Here is a 19625-nt window from a genome sequence, read left to right as displayed (position 1 = left end):
CAGCTGAAGGGACAGGTTTTTGTGTGTGAATGAAAAAACAGCTGTTTGAAAGCAAATTGCTGTCTAGGAATCTTCTCCCACGTAGGAACACCTTTTTTTGTCTCCACATGCTTTGCTTGTACATTTATAAATGCAGCAAATATTACAAAAATGCCATTCAGAGGATTCTCAACCAAAGGAAGTGGTGTGTGTGTGTGTGTGTGCACGCGCATGCACACGCATGCATGTGTACACATATACATGCATTTTATTTTATTTTATTTTTAAAAAATTAAATCTTGGATGCTGTTCTTGCCTGTACACTGCCCTGAGTCTGTGGACTGGGTGGTATATTAAACCACTTAATAAAATAAAATAAAATAAATATTCAAATGAGCCAGTGCAGACAATCTGAATCACCTCTCTACACATGCTCCAAAACTTTGGCCACATTTGCATATAATGTGGAATTGCAGATCCAATGCACCCACGGTTTCTCTCACCCGGTCCCTGCTCTCCTCTATGCATTTGGACAAAATAGAGAGCAGGGTCTCTGCAGACAGGAAGACTGGTTCCCCCTCCTGCAGGCTTCCTTCTTGCTGGAAGGACAGCCCGCACAGCCAATCACACCTGAAGAGAGGGAGGAGCTTCCTCCCTCACCTCTGGTTTCATCGAATGTAGGCTCCAGTGCTGCATTCGGATGTCATGCTCACAGACTGGAACTGCAGTTATGAGCAGTGAAACTCACTACAAATATTGGGTTCAAATTGGGGTCTGTGGAGTGCAACCTTGGGTCACTGAATGAGCGGGACCAGAATTGTACACATTCTTACATAATGGTAGGGAAACCTCTTCCCCCATGCAACTCCAGTTCCGCATTACATGCGGATGCGGCCTCTGTATTTTGGAGTGTGTGTAGTGGGGTGATTCAGATAAAAATCCCTCACATGATTAAAGTTTGCCCCAACTGTAAGCTGGGACATTCTGCAGTGTTGTTAGTGTAGGGGCACAAACAACGCAACCCCATACAAGCTGTGTGATGAGGCTGGTGATTGTTCAAACCAACCCACACTCTATCAGTATCATAATGTTTCCAACATTATGTAAGGCAGGTCACTATTATCCCCATATTGTGCATTTGACAAGTGGTGTGAGCCATTCTACATTACAAGAACAGAGAAACATGGCAAGCACTTTTTGTTTAGTTGCCAGAAGCAGCCACAGTCTCTGCTACAATAAAGTGGCTTTTAGTAGCAACCACATTGCCACAGATATGGGTGAATCTGGCCTAAGGGAATAGCAAGATGCAATAATCATACATAAGGAATCGCAAGAAGATTAATAGAGCAGCCTCATTTAGAGGCTGCTCTATTAAAACATAGAGCAGCCTCTAAATGAGAAATATTCAAGGAGATTAGGTTTCTTCATGCAAAAGAGGCAGGGAGAAGGGATGCAAGAAAATGACATGTAAATTCAAAAATCAATGGGAAATAATAGAATCTTTGTCCAAAGAAATTATCTCTCTCTGTGCTACTCAGCAGGCTTGGTAAACATAGCAAAAATATTACTGATTCCACTCATTCCCTAAGGTGGATGTGACTGAAGTCAATTTTGCTATGCATTTTGTTTTGGTCTGCTGGAGATTTGCATACAGTGTTTCAAATGTTGACCTTAATAGCTGTTCCGACATAACACATGAAGCATTCCTACGGTCTGTAAGAAGGCCATTGTCTCATTAATACTGTCACCTGTGGAGTTTGAAAGTAAAGACGCCTGCAATTCTGGCAAATGTTTTCAGTTTAACAAAGTCAACAGGATCTCCATTTTTCTATCAGCATGTCCATAGCGCCACTGCTAAAATATGGTGTCAGCATTTCCATCATAAATATAAGAGTTTCTAGAAAATGGAGCGATCATTAGGTTTGCCTCAAAAAACAGACTCTTTGTTCCCTATCCCTTTTACAGCTTAAAAGAGCATAGGATTGGGCTAAACTGAATGTTCTTATTAATTTGAGGACCAAAATATTTTCCCCACATCCCCTTAATACTCAGTGGGGCTATTCCCACGATCAACAGAAAGTAGGCTAAACTCTCTTAGCCTGCTTTCTGTTGATCGTGGGCACCACCCAGCTCATGGGCGAGCCTGGTGCTCCCAAGGCGGCTAGCCCACCTAAACCACCCTCCCCTTAAATGAGGTTAATGGAGCGAGTGCGAGTGATGGAGCCAGCAGTCATGTGGGCAGCCAATCCGGCCACCTCAGGGCTGCCCTTTGATCATCTGCAGGGAGAGCCGACTAAGCCCACTCTCCCTGCAGACCTGACAGTGACAGAGCTCTTCTCACGGATTGTGAGAAAAGCTTCAGTGACTGGATTTCTGAATAATGAAGCACTAGTGCAATGAGGAAAGCACCAGTGCTTCTGAAAAGTTCGACAAACTCAGCTATGCTGCTGGCTCAGCGGTGGGGGTAAATTTTGACAACCCCCTCATCCCAAGCAAGTGCTTTGTGCCACACCAAAATATGTTCAGGGATATATTTTCAGGTGACACAAGGTTTCCAGAGGAAGGAGAGGTCACTTAAATTTTACACAAATGCATGTATGCGTGGACATACACACAACATTAGCATCAGTGCCGTGTTAGACTGGAACTCTTCCGAAGCAATGGTACTACACCGATACTTCTCTGATGCACCAATGCTTCATTAATCAGGATGTCAGCCATTTTTTTAAAGTGCATTTCTTTATTTTTGCATCCAGCAGGCAAGAACTGGACTAAATTAGCCATGGCTAATTGAAATTAGTGGGACTTAAGTAAGTAGTTTCTAATTTTTCTCATGTGTTTAGGAGCGCTTAGTCATGACCAACTTATTCTGGATCCTGCCCTTTTTTTAAACTTATCTTCTTCAGTGGGGTGGTTGTTGTAGTTAGTGCTTCTTTTTTAGAGTGATGCCAACCAATCAGAGACCATATAGTGGTTTTATTTGTCACTGTGTTATGTTGCCAGTTAGATTTGGCTGTATGACACTGTGGGTGAATGCATATGAGGGTACTGAGAGTGAGGGTAATACTTTCTACATCATCACATGGGTATTCTCGGCCAATCAGTTCACCAATTGCCTTCATTCTGCATAGGCAAACACTTTTGTCTCTTTTCATTTCAATCACCAAATAAATCACTGAAAGGGGTAGGCATTTTTTGATGTGGCTGCTAAAAATCACCGCAGGCTCAACTCTAATACAAAATAAAGTCTCTATAAACCTAAGTATTATGTTTGTTGAAAAAGCTCTCAGCAGGTAATTACAGGCAGCTAGTTTAAGTGTTTATGGATTATTTCAACTTAATCCCCAGTAGAGAAGCCAGGTCACAAGATGGATGCAAATTTCGTGTTCACAGTGGATTGTAAAAGGCATGCAGATTTGTATAATGCTAATCATTCTGATTCATACAACATGTGTTACTTATCAATAAAACATGTAAGTAACAACATATGTTACTTACTGTTATCCATAATAATAACAATGACAACACTAATGGCTGACATGTTGAGGAAAATTAAAAGGACAAGTTAGGCAAGTAGCCCTAAATGGGACTTGAAATAATTTTCCTCATTGTGTCCGGCAATAATAATAATAATAATAATAATAATAATAATAATAATAATAATATCCATTTAGCTTAAACAATGGTGCAGCACTGGATTCTCCCAGTCCCAGACCATTCCCAAAATAATTTAGGAGGGGATTGAATGAAATTCAGTGCTTTTCCCTGGGTGTCAGGAGTCTTAGAAATAATGCTCTGAGACTTTGTTCTGTTTTGTTTTCTTTGCTTTTGGCACAATTAACTTTTATTTTATTTTATTACACTTGTCAAACTTGACAACCAAATATCAAATGAACAGAAAGAAGCAGAAGCTTACTAAAAACAGAAATGTAACCATGAATTTTAATTTCATACCCAACATTCTTTTTCATCTAAAACTGGGCGTATTTCCCCCATGATTTAATTCCCTACGTTGTCATTGGTTTCCCCTTTAATTCTAATCATTTAAAATTATTTCATATATTGGTTAACCCCCCCCCCTTTTAAAAAAAGACCTATGTGGATCTTTTAAATATATATATATATATATTAAATGCTTTATTAGATATTTTCATCAAAATACAATGACAGGTAAGTCTCAAGAACCATACTACAGAATAATAATGACTTGTAATTATAGCATGCTCCCCCTGCATAATTCAATTAAATGACCAGTTTTAAACATCAAGAAAGGACGAGGACAAGGAGGACGAGGAGGAGCAAGACAGAGGACAAGCATACAAATGGATTTAATGTCATGTTAGCATGCACACATATAGCCAGCCAGCCAGCCATTCCCAGTGTCACCTGCTTTTCTAGTACAGTTTAAAACAGAGGGGCCCATCTACCCTCCATACTCTTTCTCTGAGGATAGAATAGATCTGTTTAAAATGCTCAAGTAATTGCGTGTCTCGGAGATGAGGCATGTGCAAAGGTGGAGCAGAATGAGTGAAGACCATGCAGAAGGTGATAAGGAATTATACACGCAGAGAAGCTCTCCTACATTAGAAGTTGTGCCTGAAGTCTGAATTAGTTAAGATTTCAGGAGAAAATATCTGCACATTTTCAGAGCAGTCGTGAGGGCTAGTAAGTCATCTGGGTTAGTAAGGAAGCCAGGTGAGTGGTGGAGCCGATCTCCTGCTGCACGGAGTGCTGGGTGACATGCTGCAGCTTGGGGCAGCTTGCAGATGCTGCCAGAGCACAGGTAAGCACCTTCTAATTTATATGTAAAGGTGCCTCTCGTCCCCCCACCGCCCCGTGGTGCCTGCACCAGCCGCTACTGGTTGTTTGTAAGAAAGCTGAAAGCTCAATTTTTTTCACCCACCAGCACAGCACATTATTGGAAACTGCTCATTCAGTTGTAGACATTCTCGGCACCAAATGGGAGAAAGAACTGGAGGGCATGACCTGTTATGGTTGGTGATGGTGGCAAAGTTTGGAAATGGGCATTCAGAGTTGAGCTCCCCCTGCCCTGACCTTTGAGTTCAGATCATAGGAATCTGCCTTATACCATGTCAGACCATTGGTCCATCTAGTTCAGTGTGGTCTACACTGACTGACAATAAGGTTTCAGCTCTCCAAGGTTTCAGGCAGGAGTCTCTCTCAGCCCTCCCTGGAGCCTTTCATCAAATTTCTGCCAGAAGGGAGTGTGTGAGTTTGCACATCAGCCAGATTTACCCCCAAAGTCCATGGAAGATTTTTCAGAGTGCTACGTACAGAATTTGGGCTTTCTCGTCTGAATTTCATCAAATCCCAATTTATGTCCAAGTTTTAAAAATCCTGTATTTTAACAGAGTTTTCTGGATAAACTGGAGGGGCTGCAGCGAGGCATGCACTGATGCAAAGTCTGCACATTAACATAAGTTATATTTATTAGTTAAAATACCTAAGTTGGAAAACAATGTGGGCAAAATGGCTCAAGTGTCATCAATTATGGTTAGAGCAATTATCTCAGGGTGTGATGGATGGTCCAGCTGACCATTTTTTAATAACATATTTCTATAAAGGTGACAAAATTGTGGATATTAACCAACTCAGGTTAATAGCCACAATTTTGTCACCTTTATAGAAATATGTTCCAACTCAATATGATACCAAACAAATGTCGGAAGCATTGCAAAATGTGGACAAGAAAAACTGAGAAATCTGTATGGAGAGTTTTGATGTTGAGGCATTATTCACAAACGTGTATAATGAAGAAGCTAGAAGGAGTTTAATACAGTTATTATGGGAGAAAAAACAGGATATAGTGCTATGGCTTAACTGTTAAGGATCTTGATGGAGTAATAGTGGTCTGCCTTCAATGTAATGTGTTTAGGTTCAATGGTAAATATTACACACAAAAATGGGGCTTAGCAATGGGAAATCACCTGGCCCTTTTGCTAGCTTTAAATTATATTAATTCTTTTAAGAAAAGATGTGTTAACCAAAACATCATATTATATAAGAGATACATTGTTGATGTTCAGATTAATACAGATGTGTATAGGGAACTGAATAGACATGTGAATAGACGTGTGTATACACAGTAGACATGTGCATGGGGAACTGAATAGATTGGGGAGTATAAAATTGACCAGGGAATAGCCAAATGGTCAGGGATTTTTTCCACAGAAATACAGTTGAGAGGGGGTGGCATTGAGACCAGATGATATAGAAAACCAGCAAAGAAAGAGTTAATAATCAATAGTAAGTAAGCACACTCACAGGTGATTAAAGAGCAGTTAGTGTTGAATGTTATATAGAGAACTGTGGGAGTTTCATCAGATGAGCAGGTGGAGTTCTGCAGAAGAAAAGCCAAAGAATTCATTAGAAAGAATGGTTATAAACACCCAATGGATCAATCTAGAGGAAGGGTTACCTGTACTTCTACGTATTTCTGTATGTAGCTCCTTATGTGACTGATAGATTAATCTGGCAAACACAAAAGATCCTAAGAATACATGGATTAAAGACTAATGTATTTGCAGAGCACCCATGACTTTAAAACAGCATCCAGTCAAATCCAGACTTTATGATACCAAATATGAGAGGAGGGATTGTTTGATATGTGACATGGAAGAGGGTTGCTGTCAAAACCAAAGAAACAGTGTCTAAGGTCATGTGTGTGGAATGTGGAGAATTTTATATTAAGGAGACAGGGAAATCCCTGATAAAAAGGTATAAAGAACATTTAGCAGATACGGAACATAATAAAGATAGCTTGAAACCCTGGGCTAAACATATGAAAGAGAAACATGAAGGAAGAGTTGTACAAATGAAGGTCTTTATTCTGGCTCATGAAGGAAATGTAGTGCAGCGTAGAATTAAGGAAGCTGTGTATCTTTATCAGTTACAGCCAACTATTAATATAAAGGAGGAAATGAGAGAGGCAATGAAATTTATCGGCCTATAGAAGGGTTAATTTTGTGAAGAGCTAGTTATCTCCTCTCCCTGCCCCCCCACACCGCCGCTTCTCCTGTCCTTGGATTGGTTAGTTGGTTTCAGTTACTGTATTTAATCTTGAGTGTTTCCAGCTGCCTGGAAATAGAGCATTGAAAATGATGTATGGACATTGAAATACTTTTGCTCAAGTTGGGAGACCTTTTATTTGTTTTATTTATGCATTAAAGAGGTCTAACATTTTCATCAATCCTAATTCTAAATATGTCACAGTGTGTTTGCAGCAATAGATGCATCAAAACAATCTGAAGCTAGGCTGTTTCATATCTGAGCTTGAAAATGTGCGTCTAACTGAATCTCCTGTGAGGTATCTATTGCTTCCTGTGGAGTTTCAAAATAGTTTTCATTTTGTGATCTTTAGCCATTTACAATCAAATCCCAAGAAAGTGTGAAATATGAAGTCAACCGTTTAAAATATTAACCAGTCTCTTTCAGAGGTCAATACAGATTTCATTGTAACCATGGGTCATGAATGAAGAGTGAAGGATGTTTTGCTATATTGGAAGACATGAAACCATTGCACCCAGAGACCCAATAAAGACAAGACACAAGTGATGGATTTTAAACTAGGGCCACTTTATTAGCTCAAACAACTGCAACAAGGTGAATAGGAATAATTTTTACAACTGTGTGCGGGCAACTCCTCCTGTGAGATCCACCTTCCTAGACTCAGCTATGATCCCACCAAGGCGAATCAGCTGGGTTCAGGGGTTACCAGCTGGCTCACTCCCTACCACACAATTACTGTGTTGAGGGAAGATTGCCCACATCACCCCCCCCCCCAAGCTGCAAAACTATGAGTAAGTGAGACGAGTAACTTCCCAAAGAGGATCCATTTCCAGCCACCTTGAGTCCCATAACCCTAGGGGCTGTTCCATAGAATCCCCCTTCATCCCAAGGTGCTTCCGGCTGAACACCAATAACATAAACACTACCCACCCCAGCCAACCCTCACCTGCCACAAAAGGGGGCATAGGGATGTGCAAACTGCCTTGACCTTGAGCTGGTTTGCCATCAAACTGGTCCAGCTCAATGGTTCACACAAAGCCAGACCAGGCCCGGTTTGGTCTGAGGCCAAGCCAGCCCCGACCCAGGTTGGATCGGGGCTAGTTTGGGGATTATACAGTTTTTAAAAATTGAACAACTCACTGCCTCTGTGGTTGCTGCTGCGGCTGCGGGGGAAACGCCGGCAGTTTCCCCTCCCCCTGCCGGCTTCCCCCTAGTCTCCCCAGGGCCATTCTGGTCCTTTCTGATGTAGTGGTGGCCATTATGGAGGCCTCTGTGTATGCACCGTGGTCATTTGTGTGGCTAGAGCACATGTGCAGCCGCCTCCAAAATGGCTGCTACCATGTCAGAATGGTACAGAATTGCCTGAAAATGGCTCAAAATCACCCAAGAGAGACTGGTGGAAGCTGGTGGGGAAAGGCAGAACTGCCAGAGATCCCCCACAGCTGTGGCAGCACCCCCTGGAGGTGGTGAGTCATTAATTTTTTTAAAACAACAATTGTAGAACCCCTGAAACAGCTTGAATTTGCACCCAGCCAGGGGGGTCTGCTTGGTGGTGGGCAATACTGAACATGCCCCAGTTTGGACTGAGTCCGGTTCAGACTTGAAACAAACCAGGCAAAGTGGATTTGTGCAGACCCCTAAGGGGGCAAACTTCTGTTAGCCCCCTTTCCCCAAGCAACGACCACCTCTCAGGGCCAGGTAATGCCAGGATGAGAAATGATCCTACCCCACCCCCACCCATGGTGATTACAGTCATTCAAATCTCCCTATTAACTTTCTTCCAAGCCTTGTCCAAATATCTGGGGTCACCCTCATGCCACCACTGCCTCCATAGAAGCAGATTGGAACAAACCAGAAGAACATCAGGCCTAACCAGTTCCAGGTCATGAACAGCCTGCAGAATGAGCGCATTGCCCTTATGAAGCCCCAAATCATTACTCCCCGCCACCCCAAGTGCAGCAGCAGAACATGAGGTGGGCTATGTGCCCTGGCATAGTCCGACAACAGGCGTAGCAAGCGATTCCATAGCACGCCCCAGCCAGGTAAGTTCTGTGGCTGTACCAAGACTCATTTGGGTGCTGAAGCTACAATGACTGGCATGATGGCAGGCGCAAAAAACCAAGCTGTGCCCACTGGTGAGCACCTTCACAAGGCCTTCAAAGCCCACTGCATCTGAGAAAGAAAAGCAGCATCAGTACAAACATACAATCAAAACCTTAAGGATCTAGGCCAAACTTGTGAACATAGTGCAGACCAGGCCAGGCCTTTGGCTCTGTATGGGCCTCCCGCAGTTTGTGCTGCATAAGGGACAGGGTCTTTTTTAGGGTGTTTGGGGGCTTGTCCCCAAAGTTCAATTCATTTTCTCCCTGGGGGGGTTTCCTTCCCCTCCGACTCATGGCGGATCTGTTCCAAAGTCCCTCTGACATCTCTCCCATGGACTAGCTCAAAGGGGGAATAGCCTAAGCTTGGGTGCGGCATAGCTCTGTAAGTATCCAAGAGTTGTGGCAGGCCAAAGTCCCAGCCCTTGGAACGTTCCTTAATGAACTTCTGAATCATGGCCCCCAAAGTCCTTTGGGCCACTCCCACTGATCCAGCTGTCAGGTTCAGGAGTGAGATGCTCCACTCCATTGGTGCTCCAATGCTTCTCCATCACCCCATGTATGAACTTGGCATCTGCATCAGTCAGGACTTCCCTTGGCCAACCAATCCTGGCAAAAATGCACAATAGAGCCTGACTGGCAGTCTTTGCTTTCTTCAGAGGATGATTGCCTCTGGTCACCTAGTGGCCCTTTGTCCTGGCTTTTCCCCACCTTCTGGCAAACCTTACATGACTTCACTTGCTCAGTCACGTCCTGGCCATATCCAGCCCAGTAAAAGTTTTTCCTTACTCTGTTCCTGGTTTTCCCCACCCCCATGTGTCCATTTGGGTGGGCATGCACCACCTCTAAGATGTGCCAGTGGTGTCTCTTAGGCACTATAAGTTGCCTCTGCAGTTTGCACCCCTCCCTGTGAGTTTTAAGGATATACTAATGTACAGCAACCCATTCTGAATGATGATCTGGGAGCTTAGCTTTTCTTTGAGAGGTGGCAAGTTGGGGCTCACCTCCCGCTGCAGTTGTGCCAGACTTGGGTCTGCCTCCTGCTCTCTCTGGAACTCCTCGGCCTTGCTGTTGATGGCTGCTCCTGGCATCTCTCCTGGCTCCGCCTTCTCCTCCGCAACCCCCCCCCCCAGGTCACTTGCCTGCCACAGGTGTTCTGGGATAGGGACATAGGCCTCTGTTCCTCGGTGTAGCTGGACTTCTCCCTCACTGGGCTTCTCGGCGCTTGGGCTGGATCCTGGCCTCTCCCTGCTGATGGTGCTGTCTGCAGGTGCACCTCCAGTCTGAATAGATGGGGTTGGCTGGGTCCCAGTATCTTGGTTCTTCCTCTCTCACTCCACCATCACTTGCTCCTTCCCTCCCGTTTGGAGAGTCTCCCAAACATGGTCAGCTAAATCTTCTCTGATCAGCATGGCACAGGGATGCTCTCCCATCACTGAGAGCATTACGTGTGTATTACTTGCCACGCAACAGTTGTGTGTGTTGACAGTTCCCAGCTTGGTGTGAGTGATGGGCAGCATGCCTACTAAAAAGGGGTCTGGTAAGGGGAAGGGGAAAGCCCTGGTGCCTAAGCACCCATCTAAGCAGCCACCACTTGTGTCTTGATCATCTCCTTTGGAGGATAAAGGTGAGATTGCCATCGCCTCTGTATTAATCTGTAGTGATCAGCCAGTCCTCTCCTAAAGAGTTAATCGGAAGTGAACCCTGTCCTGACTGACAGGCTGGTGAACTCCAGGACTCAGACAAATAGGAAAACCAAGTGGGTAGGAACTAGAGAGTCATTGGGAAGAAGAAGGAGTTCTTTGTTAGAAGAAGTTGGCTAGGGTGCAGAGGAGGACATGTGGCCATGAAGCTTGGCTGTGGAAAAATGTCTCTGCAGGTCCTGGGAAACCAGGACGGCAGAAAGCTTGAGTTGCGAAGTGGGACACTTCAAGACAGGACACGGGAGCTACGATCTCAGCTATACACCCCTCGCTTGTCAAGGCCCAGCAGCTTGCCCAGGCCTCATGGGTGCAGGCTATCTTCACTAAAGGCTGGGCATAAATGCCCCTGGTGAAGCTACCTGTCTGGTGGGGCAGCTGGAAAGTTCAGTAATGCTCTCAGGCGCTGCATATTACACACAATGTGCTATATCTGAATAGCCCCAGCACCTCAATGAAGACTGAAAACTCCGCCTGTGGCTCTTCCACCAAACCCTGTGTCCCTAGGTTGTCTGGGGCTGACTAAAGACCTTAAAGACTAAAGGCTGACTATTACTTATGTAATAGTTTATTTACCCAACAATGTATGCATTATAAAAATTAAATAAATAAACAAACAAACAATAAACCTAAGAAACTACAGTAACCCATTACTCACAGGCCCCTGCTCTCCAGGCAGCAGCTTTCCCCACTGCTCCACCAGGGCTGTTACAAGCAATTCTTAGTATTATTATCCTCTCCCTTTCCCCACTAGGGGGATGACAGAAAACCCTTAAGCCCTCTATTTATTCATGGACAGGAGCCATTTATTGCCCAAGCCCTCATCTCACCAGGACTGCCTGTCAAACTCCTTAAATATTACTCAATCTAGCTAAACCTGGGAATGGAAGGGAGCCTGAGCCTCCCCACCCCACACACCACCACCACCACCACTCTCTGCCACCCACTCTCACATAGGCTGGCAAACCAGCCGGGCTCATGCTGTGGAGAGCGCAAAGGAAATGTCACCCGAGCCTCTGCTCGGCCCATCAGTTGCCTCCCTTGCAATGCCACCCCCAGCGCCCAGCAATCCACAGCGCTTGGTGGCCCCGTGCCGGAAGACAGAGCTCTCTCACGGAGAGATTGCTATCCAGGATCACTCTGTCCTCCTCCATCGCCAGCTCCATCAAACCTGCAGAGTTACACGCTGCCAGCACTGACAGGGCCAAAGATGAAAAGGATGAGCGAGTGGGAAGCTGCAGGGCGAAACCTCCCTCCACACTCCTGATAGGCCACTCTTCCACATGGCCACTGACAGCAGGCCCCAACTGAGTCTCATCATCCTGGGGCCCAGTCACAACCCCGCTCGCCCACCCACCGAGGAGTGTTGGGTAAGCAGCCATCTCACAGCAACACTCATTATCCTAGAATATCGTCCCATTTTTCTAGGTGACATCCATCATTCGGAATGTTGTGTTTGAATCTCTTAAGAGTGATCCTTTCATATCTCTTATAACAATATTGAACTGAAGTGTAAAATCCAGATATTCATTACAACCTACATACTGAACCAGAAGATAATGCATCTTGTTTTATACACAGCTATACGACTGTACCCATAAACTGTACAATAAACTATATTCACAAGGGCACTGTAGCTCATTATAATATCTTCTTCTAGGATTTACAGTTCCCTGGTGGAAATCTTGTTTGATGTTAACTGTGAGACTGAGTCAGTAACTTTTCAGTTGCTACCACACTTAAGAATAAGTTGAAAATTAGGAGACAGGATCATCGTTTTATATAAACCGGACATTATGTTAGGAAATCCAATAGTACTTTTTATTTTTTTAAAGAGATTTTTCAAATTTGAGATTTGGAAGTTTCGAATATCCTATAAAGGAGGTACCTTTATGGGAATTCACATGCTACCTAGGGGTATGTGTTCAGTTTGATACAAAAGGGAAAATGGGGTGAGCAGGATACCTTTCATTCAATTCAGCAACTGTTCTAAGATGAGCATAATGGCCTCAAACAAATCTCCCATGTGCAGCAATCAATTCAGCTATTTGAATCTCATCTGTTCCTTTTGAGTTTTCATCCCTGCAATCAGCTGCACCTAAAATGGAAGTGGGAGTGGGCCTTTGACCATGAAGCCCCCCATGGGGAGGTATCTTTCCTTTTTTTTCTCTCCCCACCATTTTCCAGGGCACAGACTCTTAAAACAAACCTTGAGTTATGAAGTAGAGAAAGTTTAACCCCCTTAGCTCTGAGGCTTCTTTGAAGGAACTTCTTTGAGGGGTCTCCCACTGGGTAGATCTCTTTCCTCCCTCCATTTTCCAGGGTGTGTCTCTTTAAAAAGCCCCTTAGATAAGCAAGAGAGACTCTTCCATGCTTTATTAGGAATCTCCTATTTTGAGCCTTAGGTTGTTCCTCATTTGAACCACAGTTATTTTTGGTTCTGTTTTGAAATTACAGTTCATTTCTGAGTCTGTCCAAGGTGATCCTGAGGGAGTTTACACATTTCTGGAGGAATGGACTAACAATTTGTGCTTTTTCTCTCTAGAAAGATAGATAGATAAATTTTATTACAGTCTTTGACCAGTACAGAAGCATGAAAAAGAAAAACACAAAATCAGACCCATACAACAATATAGCTTTACGAGTATACAGTAGCATAGTAAATTAATCCAGTAAATTACTCATTAGATGCCATCATATATTCTTTGCTATTACCCCAAACCTAGCCATGTTATGAGTAACGTTGGTTTGATGGTCTGACAGGAGAAATAAAATATATGCTTCATCTCCTCTGCCTGGTAGGTCCTTAAATAAGGGTTAAAATTAATGACTCACACAAGTCCCTATAAAAGTTGCAGTATAATAAAACATGACCCACATCTTCTATGGCCTGTGTACTACATGACAGTAATGTTCAGAATAAGGAATCCCACCATATCTACCATGTAAAACCACTGAGGGCAATAGATCAAAGCGGGCCAGCTCATATGCTCTATGGTATTTAGAAGTTATTAAGGCTTGACAATAACCAGCTAGCTTGGTGCTAAAAGCAAGTCTCCATTATTTGAGTCATTTGGGGGCTTTATTTATCTCCTCTTGCCATTCCATATCTAATATTGTTTGCTTTACAGCCTTTTTTGCTTGTTCATAACCCATGGGTTGTAGCACTTCAGGGGGGAAGCCATTAAAAGCTAGCTTTTCTTTAACAGCTGACTTCCACTGTGATTGGAAACTATCTTCAAGCATCAGTGGGACCATTCCCATTGGTGAGAATACCACCTTCAGCCAATAGTTAAGGATGGTAATCCACACTCGGGTTTCCACTCTTATGACTCCCAATCCCAATCTTAATGCTGTATTAGAGACACATCTAGGGACTTGCAAAATTGATCTTAGAAATTTGGATTGTACTGTCTCTATCCAGGCAAGATTAAAGTAAGGGCCCAACTGTGCACCATGTAGTAGCTGCACCCCAACTTTTGCCTCAAATAATTTCAGGACCGCTGGGACATATCACCTTCCTTTGGTATGATAGTAGGATAGAGTAGCCGAGGCACTCCTCTGTGCTACTTCTGAAGCATGATTTAAATGTACATCTCTCCGACCTGATGAATGGAAGTTTATTCCTAGATAGTTAAAACTGTGTACCTGATCTATTTTGTTGCCATTAATATATCAACTATTGTCCTTAACTCTCCTGGCAAAGGTCATTATTTTCATCTTTTGATAGTTTATCAGCAGCTTTTCATCCTCACAGAATTGTGCAAAGGATTTTAGGGTTCTTCTTAGCCCTACAACAGACCGTGAAAGAATAACCATATCGTTGGCATACTAAAGTAGTGAGACACAGCACTTATAAGAGACAAAAATTTGGAATGGTTTAAAGAAGATTGGTAACCATTTTTGCTCTACTTAAAGAATTATTTTTCTAATATGGACTTTTCAGTAGGGTTTGAAATATAGTAATAACAGCAGGTTGGGTTGGGTAAAATCGAGTAGTATTGTGGAGAATGTATGTTTTGAATTATTATAGCAATGGTTTATATGTATAGCTATTGTGAACCTTGCAGATAGGCAAGTGGGAAGTCAATATTTACTTATGTGTAGAATTAGATAAATGAATGTAATCTGAATGTAAAAACTATTGTAAAATCCAATAAATATTTAAAATGCCACCAAAAAAAGGTAGTGAGACATGCCTATAAGCTAATTTAGGCAGTTAGAACTCTTTTTAATCAAGATGTTGTACTACTAAGTTGATATAGTAATTAAACAGTAATGGGTCAAGCACACACCCTTGTTTGATTCTTCATATTGTAGGGATTGAATCAGTTAATTGACCTTGAATGTCACATCAGAGGCGTAACTAGGGAAAACGGCACCCGGGGCAAGCACTGAAATGGCGCCCCCCTGCCCCCCCCCAACATACTACATTATACTTAGGTTTTTCCTCACAAGCCGCCGCCGCCGCCAAGCCAGGCCACTGACTGGCCGCCAGGCACCAACAAAGCAATGGGGGGGGCGGGCAGTGCGGAAGGGACCGCTCATGGGGGAGGGGGCGCCAACACGCTCCCTTGACTGCTGCAGCACTGCTGCACTGAGCAGGAAACATTTGTATTAACAATTATTTTTTAAAAAATTTAAAAAAAATTGTCATGGCGGCGCCCCCCACGTGACCAGAAAAGATGGTGCCCGGGGCACGTGCCCCCCCTGCCCCCCCTATAGTTACGCCTCTGTGTCACATCTAACTCTCAATTTGGTGTTACTATGCAGCTTGTATATCAGCAACAGGTGGTCACCCTCTGGGCGGCCCAATATCACCTGAAAAGAGGTCAGTAGATGGATCACATTATGTGAGACAATCATATGATCAATCGCACTCATCCCAGCCACCCAATAAGTATATTCTGTAGGGATATCACCATCTATTGCCCCATTGAGAATGTTCAAGTTTAAGCAATAAGCCAACTGAGCCAAGCAAAATCCAGCAAAATTTGAGACATTGTCCTTAAATTGATGCTTCAGTAAGATGTTCATTTCACATAAATCAGGGAAACAAAGATAGTATCGTGCATATAAAGTCATATCTTCTGACCCCATTCTTTCATTAAAAACTTCCCCAATTAGCACATGCTGTGGGAAATTCAACCAACATACTACCAATATATATATTTTTAGGCTGTGCCAGTTACTCTTACATTGGGCTTTTAGCCATTGCGGAGCAGACTTATATGCAGAGCATTTGATATGAATTCCTTCTGACCCTATTGTTTGTTCCTGAAATTCTTAAACTTGCATTTTGTGAGTTCCTTTGTTTTTTTCATGCGTGTGTGTTTGGGGTGGGGGTATGTTTAAGAGCACTTGCTTGCCTTGTGTTTAATCAAAGCAGTTAATGTGTCTCTATTTTCCAGCAGATCGAGGGGATAAGAGTGCATGGTGAAGGAGACAATGCCAAAATGTAAGTGGATTGCCCCTGGATGTATGCTCCATCTCTCTCCCCATTGCCTGCACTGTATGTTGGTGAATCAAGGACTTTTGGTGTTTGCTCTACCTTATAGAGCACACGATGATACACAGCCATGGAAACCTGGTGTAAGCAGGTGCAGAGGCTGAGAACTGGTTTCTGCCTGGACATTTTATGTAGTACATGACATTTTGGGAAAACATTGTTGTAGGGATGCATAAGGCGTATCTGTAGGAAGTGATTATGAATGGTTGGGGAGTTCTCAGATTTCTGCCTATATCTGCACTGTAATAGGTACTGTTCCTTGTAGAGATGCATCACGCATAAATCTCTAGCAAGTTGTTGGGGAATCTGCACCAGCTGAATTTACGCCTGCATTCATCCCTTCCCAGCTCAATCTCAAGATGAAAGATCAAGACAAAGTATAGGTACATGGAACTCATTTGTAAAGCGAGAATAATATACAAGACTGTACCAAGTGTTTACTGCTTATATGACATGGAAGCCCAGGTGATCACATCACGCTTTCTAATGCACAAGTGGAAATTGTAAGCACTGTAACTGTCATCTTAGGGTTTTTAAAATATCTAAATATCCATTATCAGTCTCCCTCTATGTTAAGGTCTTCAGGAGGATGCCCTGCTCTAATTCCTTTGTTTATCTGATTGCAGATTAATGGGGAGAAAGAGAAGGATCTTCACAGGTTCTGAAATTCCTTCCTGAGAAAAGTAATATGAGACCATCTCTGTACTCCTACAAGAAAGTATAGACATTTTAATGGACTTCTGTAAAGATATTTTTATGTCAATAAGCATTCACAGGGTGAGATGCATTGTTACTGATGTTGTTTTAGCTTATCAGCGGGTGATAAGATTTATTTAAAACCTGTGCTTGTTTTAAATAAATATATTTTTAAAGTATTGTTTTTAATTGATTTGATAAAAAGGAATATAGTTTTCATATCCATTTGAATCTTTGGTGACTGTGTTTTAGATTATTTGTTGTGTGCTCTTTTTTTCATGAGAGCCCACAAGGTCATGTTGACAGGAAATAAATCCGATGGATGGATGGATGGATATAAGCATGAATGGCACATTTTCACTGCCACCTTTTCTCAACCAGGAGAGAAAATTGCCTACTTAAAAACATGGTGTAGGCGAAAATGAAATCCATGTTGTTGCCTTTTGGAGAAAGCATCTCCCAGTGATTTATTTCTTTAATATAGTTACATAGTACTAATTCACAAACATTTCCTTGAGCAAAAACAGCAAAACAAAAACCTGGTTTCTTTTGTTTCTACATCTTGACTTCTACATTTATAATTTATCCCAGCAACTTAATCCCCCCCCCCCCCGTCTTATGAGTTTATCTGTTTGGCACCTTTATTTTTCTGTTCTGCTCTTCCTAGTACATTGCTCAGCACTTGGGATTCTTGGCTTTTCTTTCTTCTTTCATATTCAAGTGTCATTCTTGCACAAAAGAACTACTGGTTCAAAATGTAAGCTGTGAACCACTGTATATGGTATTACAAAATGGAAGACTTTGTTTACACTGATATGATCAGGTTTCCAGAGGTCAGGCACAATACGACACTAGGAGCCTTTGAACCAGATGCAGTACAACTATAAACATATATGAAACTGTTGCACTTAAGAAACTCTCCAAGGCTAAAGGCAGCATTGACTGATGCCATCACTCACACCAGAACTGACCTTCCATCAGAGAGTAACCATGCCGGTTACTCACCCTCATTTTGATATTAAAGGAAGAGTTTACGAAGCAACCAGAGAAGCAGTTCCCACATCGCTAAGATAATTTAAGAACAGGCTTTATGCAGACAAGGAGTCAAAGAGGTGGGATGCACAGGCAAACATCTGCACCAAATCTCAGGCTAATATAGCCTATATTGTAAGCTTTCTGAACCGGCTGGTCCTTTTTGGTGTAAAGCTGCCTATTGAAATTGACGTGAAATAAAATAGGAGAATATGGAGGCCTTTAAGAAGCTGGTAGATGACAGCCTCTCCTTATGTTACACTGTCACTGTTACACTGTCTCTACAGGCTTCTTCTTGTTTTAGAAACTGGGGCAACAGTGAACTGTGGAGAAGCTGAAGCGTAGGTCCCCCCCCCCTGCCCCCATGGTTCAAGATTTCTTATCTTGGCAGTGTACAAATGAGTGTACTGCAGCAGCTCCCACACTGCCAAGGATCAAGGATCAATTTCCCCCAATGGTGTGATATAAATAAACCTCCACTGATGAGGCGGAGGTTTGAGGCAAATTTTGAAGGGCTGTGTATGTGTACTTATATGCAAGGGAGAGCAGTTAAAGAAGCTCTGTTTTTAAAAAGCTTAAAATTCAGTTTTGCAATCTCCCTGAAATCATTCAGTGACAAGGCAAGAACCTGCAGTCACCTTAACATCCTTTCTCAAAACTTCAAAAAGTGGTATTTTTTGCAAAAGATTGGATTTTTTTAAAAGGTTCTGCTTTTCTTATGCCGCATTGGAAGCAAAGAATAAGGACACTTGAAATGCTAATTTTCTGTTGGCATTTTAGTCATATCTTGACAGAAAGTGGGGATCCAGACAGGGCTGAGAAAACAATTCTGACATTTCCTAAACAATCAGTTGCATTATCTTGCTTTGAATGAGAAATGGAAATTTATGGAAATCTCAGCACAGATAATGAAGCACAGCATTATGCCTTATCAAGGGGAACACTAGGCTTGCCTGAAAATAGGAAATTAGAAGTACTGTAATTTGATGGGACTTTTAAGTCCACTAGTTTTCCCAGTTAATGTCTGACATTTTCATTTACAATATATGTATGCATGAGAGTCTCTCTCTCTCTCTCTCTCTCTCTCTCTCTCTCACCAAAACAAGCCATTTTACTACTATTAGAAAGTACTATTATTTACTTACTATCAGAAAATTAATCACATATTGGTTATCCATTTAGCTACAAGCCCTAGCCCTATTCTCACTTTGTGTTGAACACATATATTCTGCAGTGCACTTTCTGTCTGCATTTGAGGAGCCTGTAGCCAAGTTTTGAAATGAACACATGTACTGTCATTCACACAAGCTCTTTTCAGATATTAGTAATACAAGAGCCCAGCACACGTACAGGTGCCAAATGAGACTGGAAATCCAGTCCCACCACTTTCACTCTCTCCCACTCTCCAGCTGCTCACAGTTACAGCAGTGTTTGTGTGAAAAGAGAAACCCTAAAACCACAATGGCTGCTATTTCTGTAATTGGGAACTTTGGGTGCCCAATTCTGCCAGTCCCAGAAGCAGCAGTTATCACGGTTATGGTGCTTCCCTTTTCACGCAAACACTGCTGTAACTATAAGCAG

General features: G+C 42.7%; 1 protein-coding gene across 12 annotated transcripts in view; it reads left to right on the top strand.

The window, feature by feature from the left end:
• Positions 1-17243, top strand: part of LOC128352409 (eggshell protein 2A-like) — a 150695-nt gene extending 133452 nt beyond the window's left edge. For 4 of the 12 annotated variants that reach the window (XR_008320390.1, XM_053312978.1, XM_053312976.1 and 1 more), the window contains 2 exons: positions 16219-16265; positions 16943-17243. Coding sequence is in view for 5 of the 12 variants with exons in the window: in XM_053312978.1 (XP_053168953.1) it covers positions 16219-16265; positions 16943-16994 (99 nt within the window). In the remaining 7 variants the exon portion in view is untranslated. The other 8 variants (XR_008320391.1, XM_053312974.1, XR_008320388.1 and 5 more) reach the window with 7 other exon arrangements.
• Positions 17244-19625: the final 2382 nt, after the last annotated feature.

This window comes from Hemicordylus capensis, chromosome 3 (genome assembly GCF_027244095.1).
Source record: "Hemicordylus capensis ecotype Gifberg chromosome 3, rHemCap1.1.pri, whole genome shotgun sequence".
Lineage (NCBI taxonomy): Eukaryota > Metazoa > Chordata > Lepidosauria > Squamata > Cordylidae > Hemicordylus > Hemicordylus capensis.
This window is presented reverse-complemented; position numbering and strand designations above follow the sequence as displayed.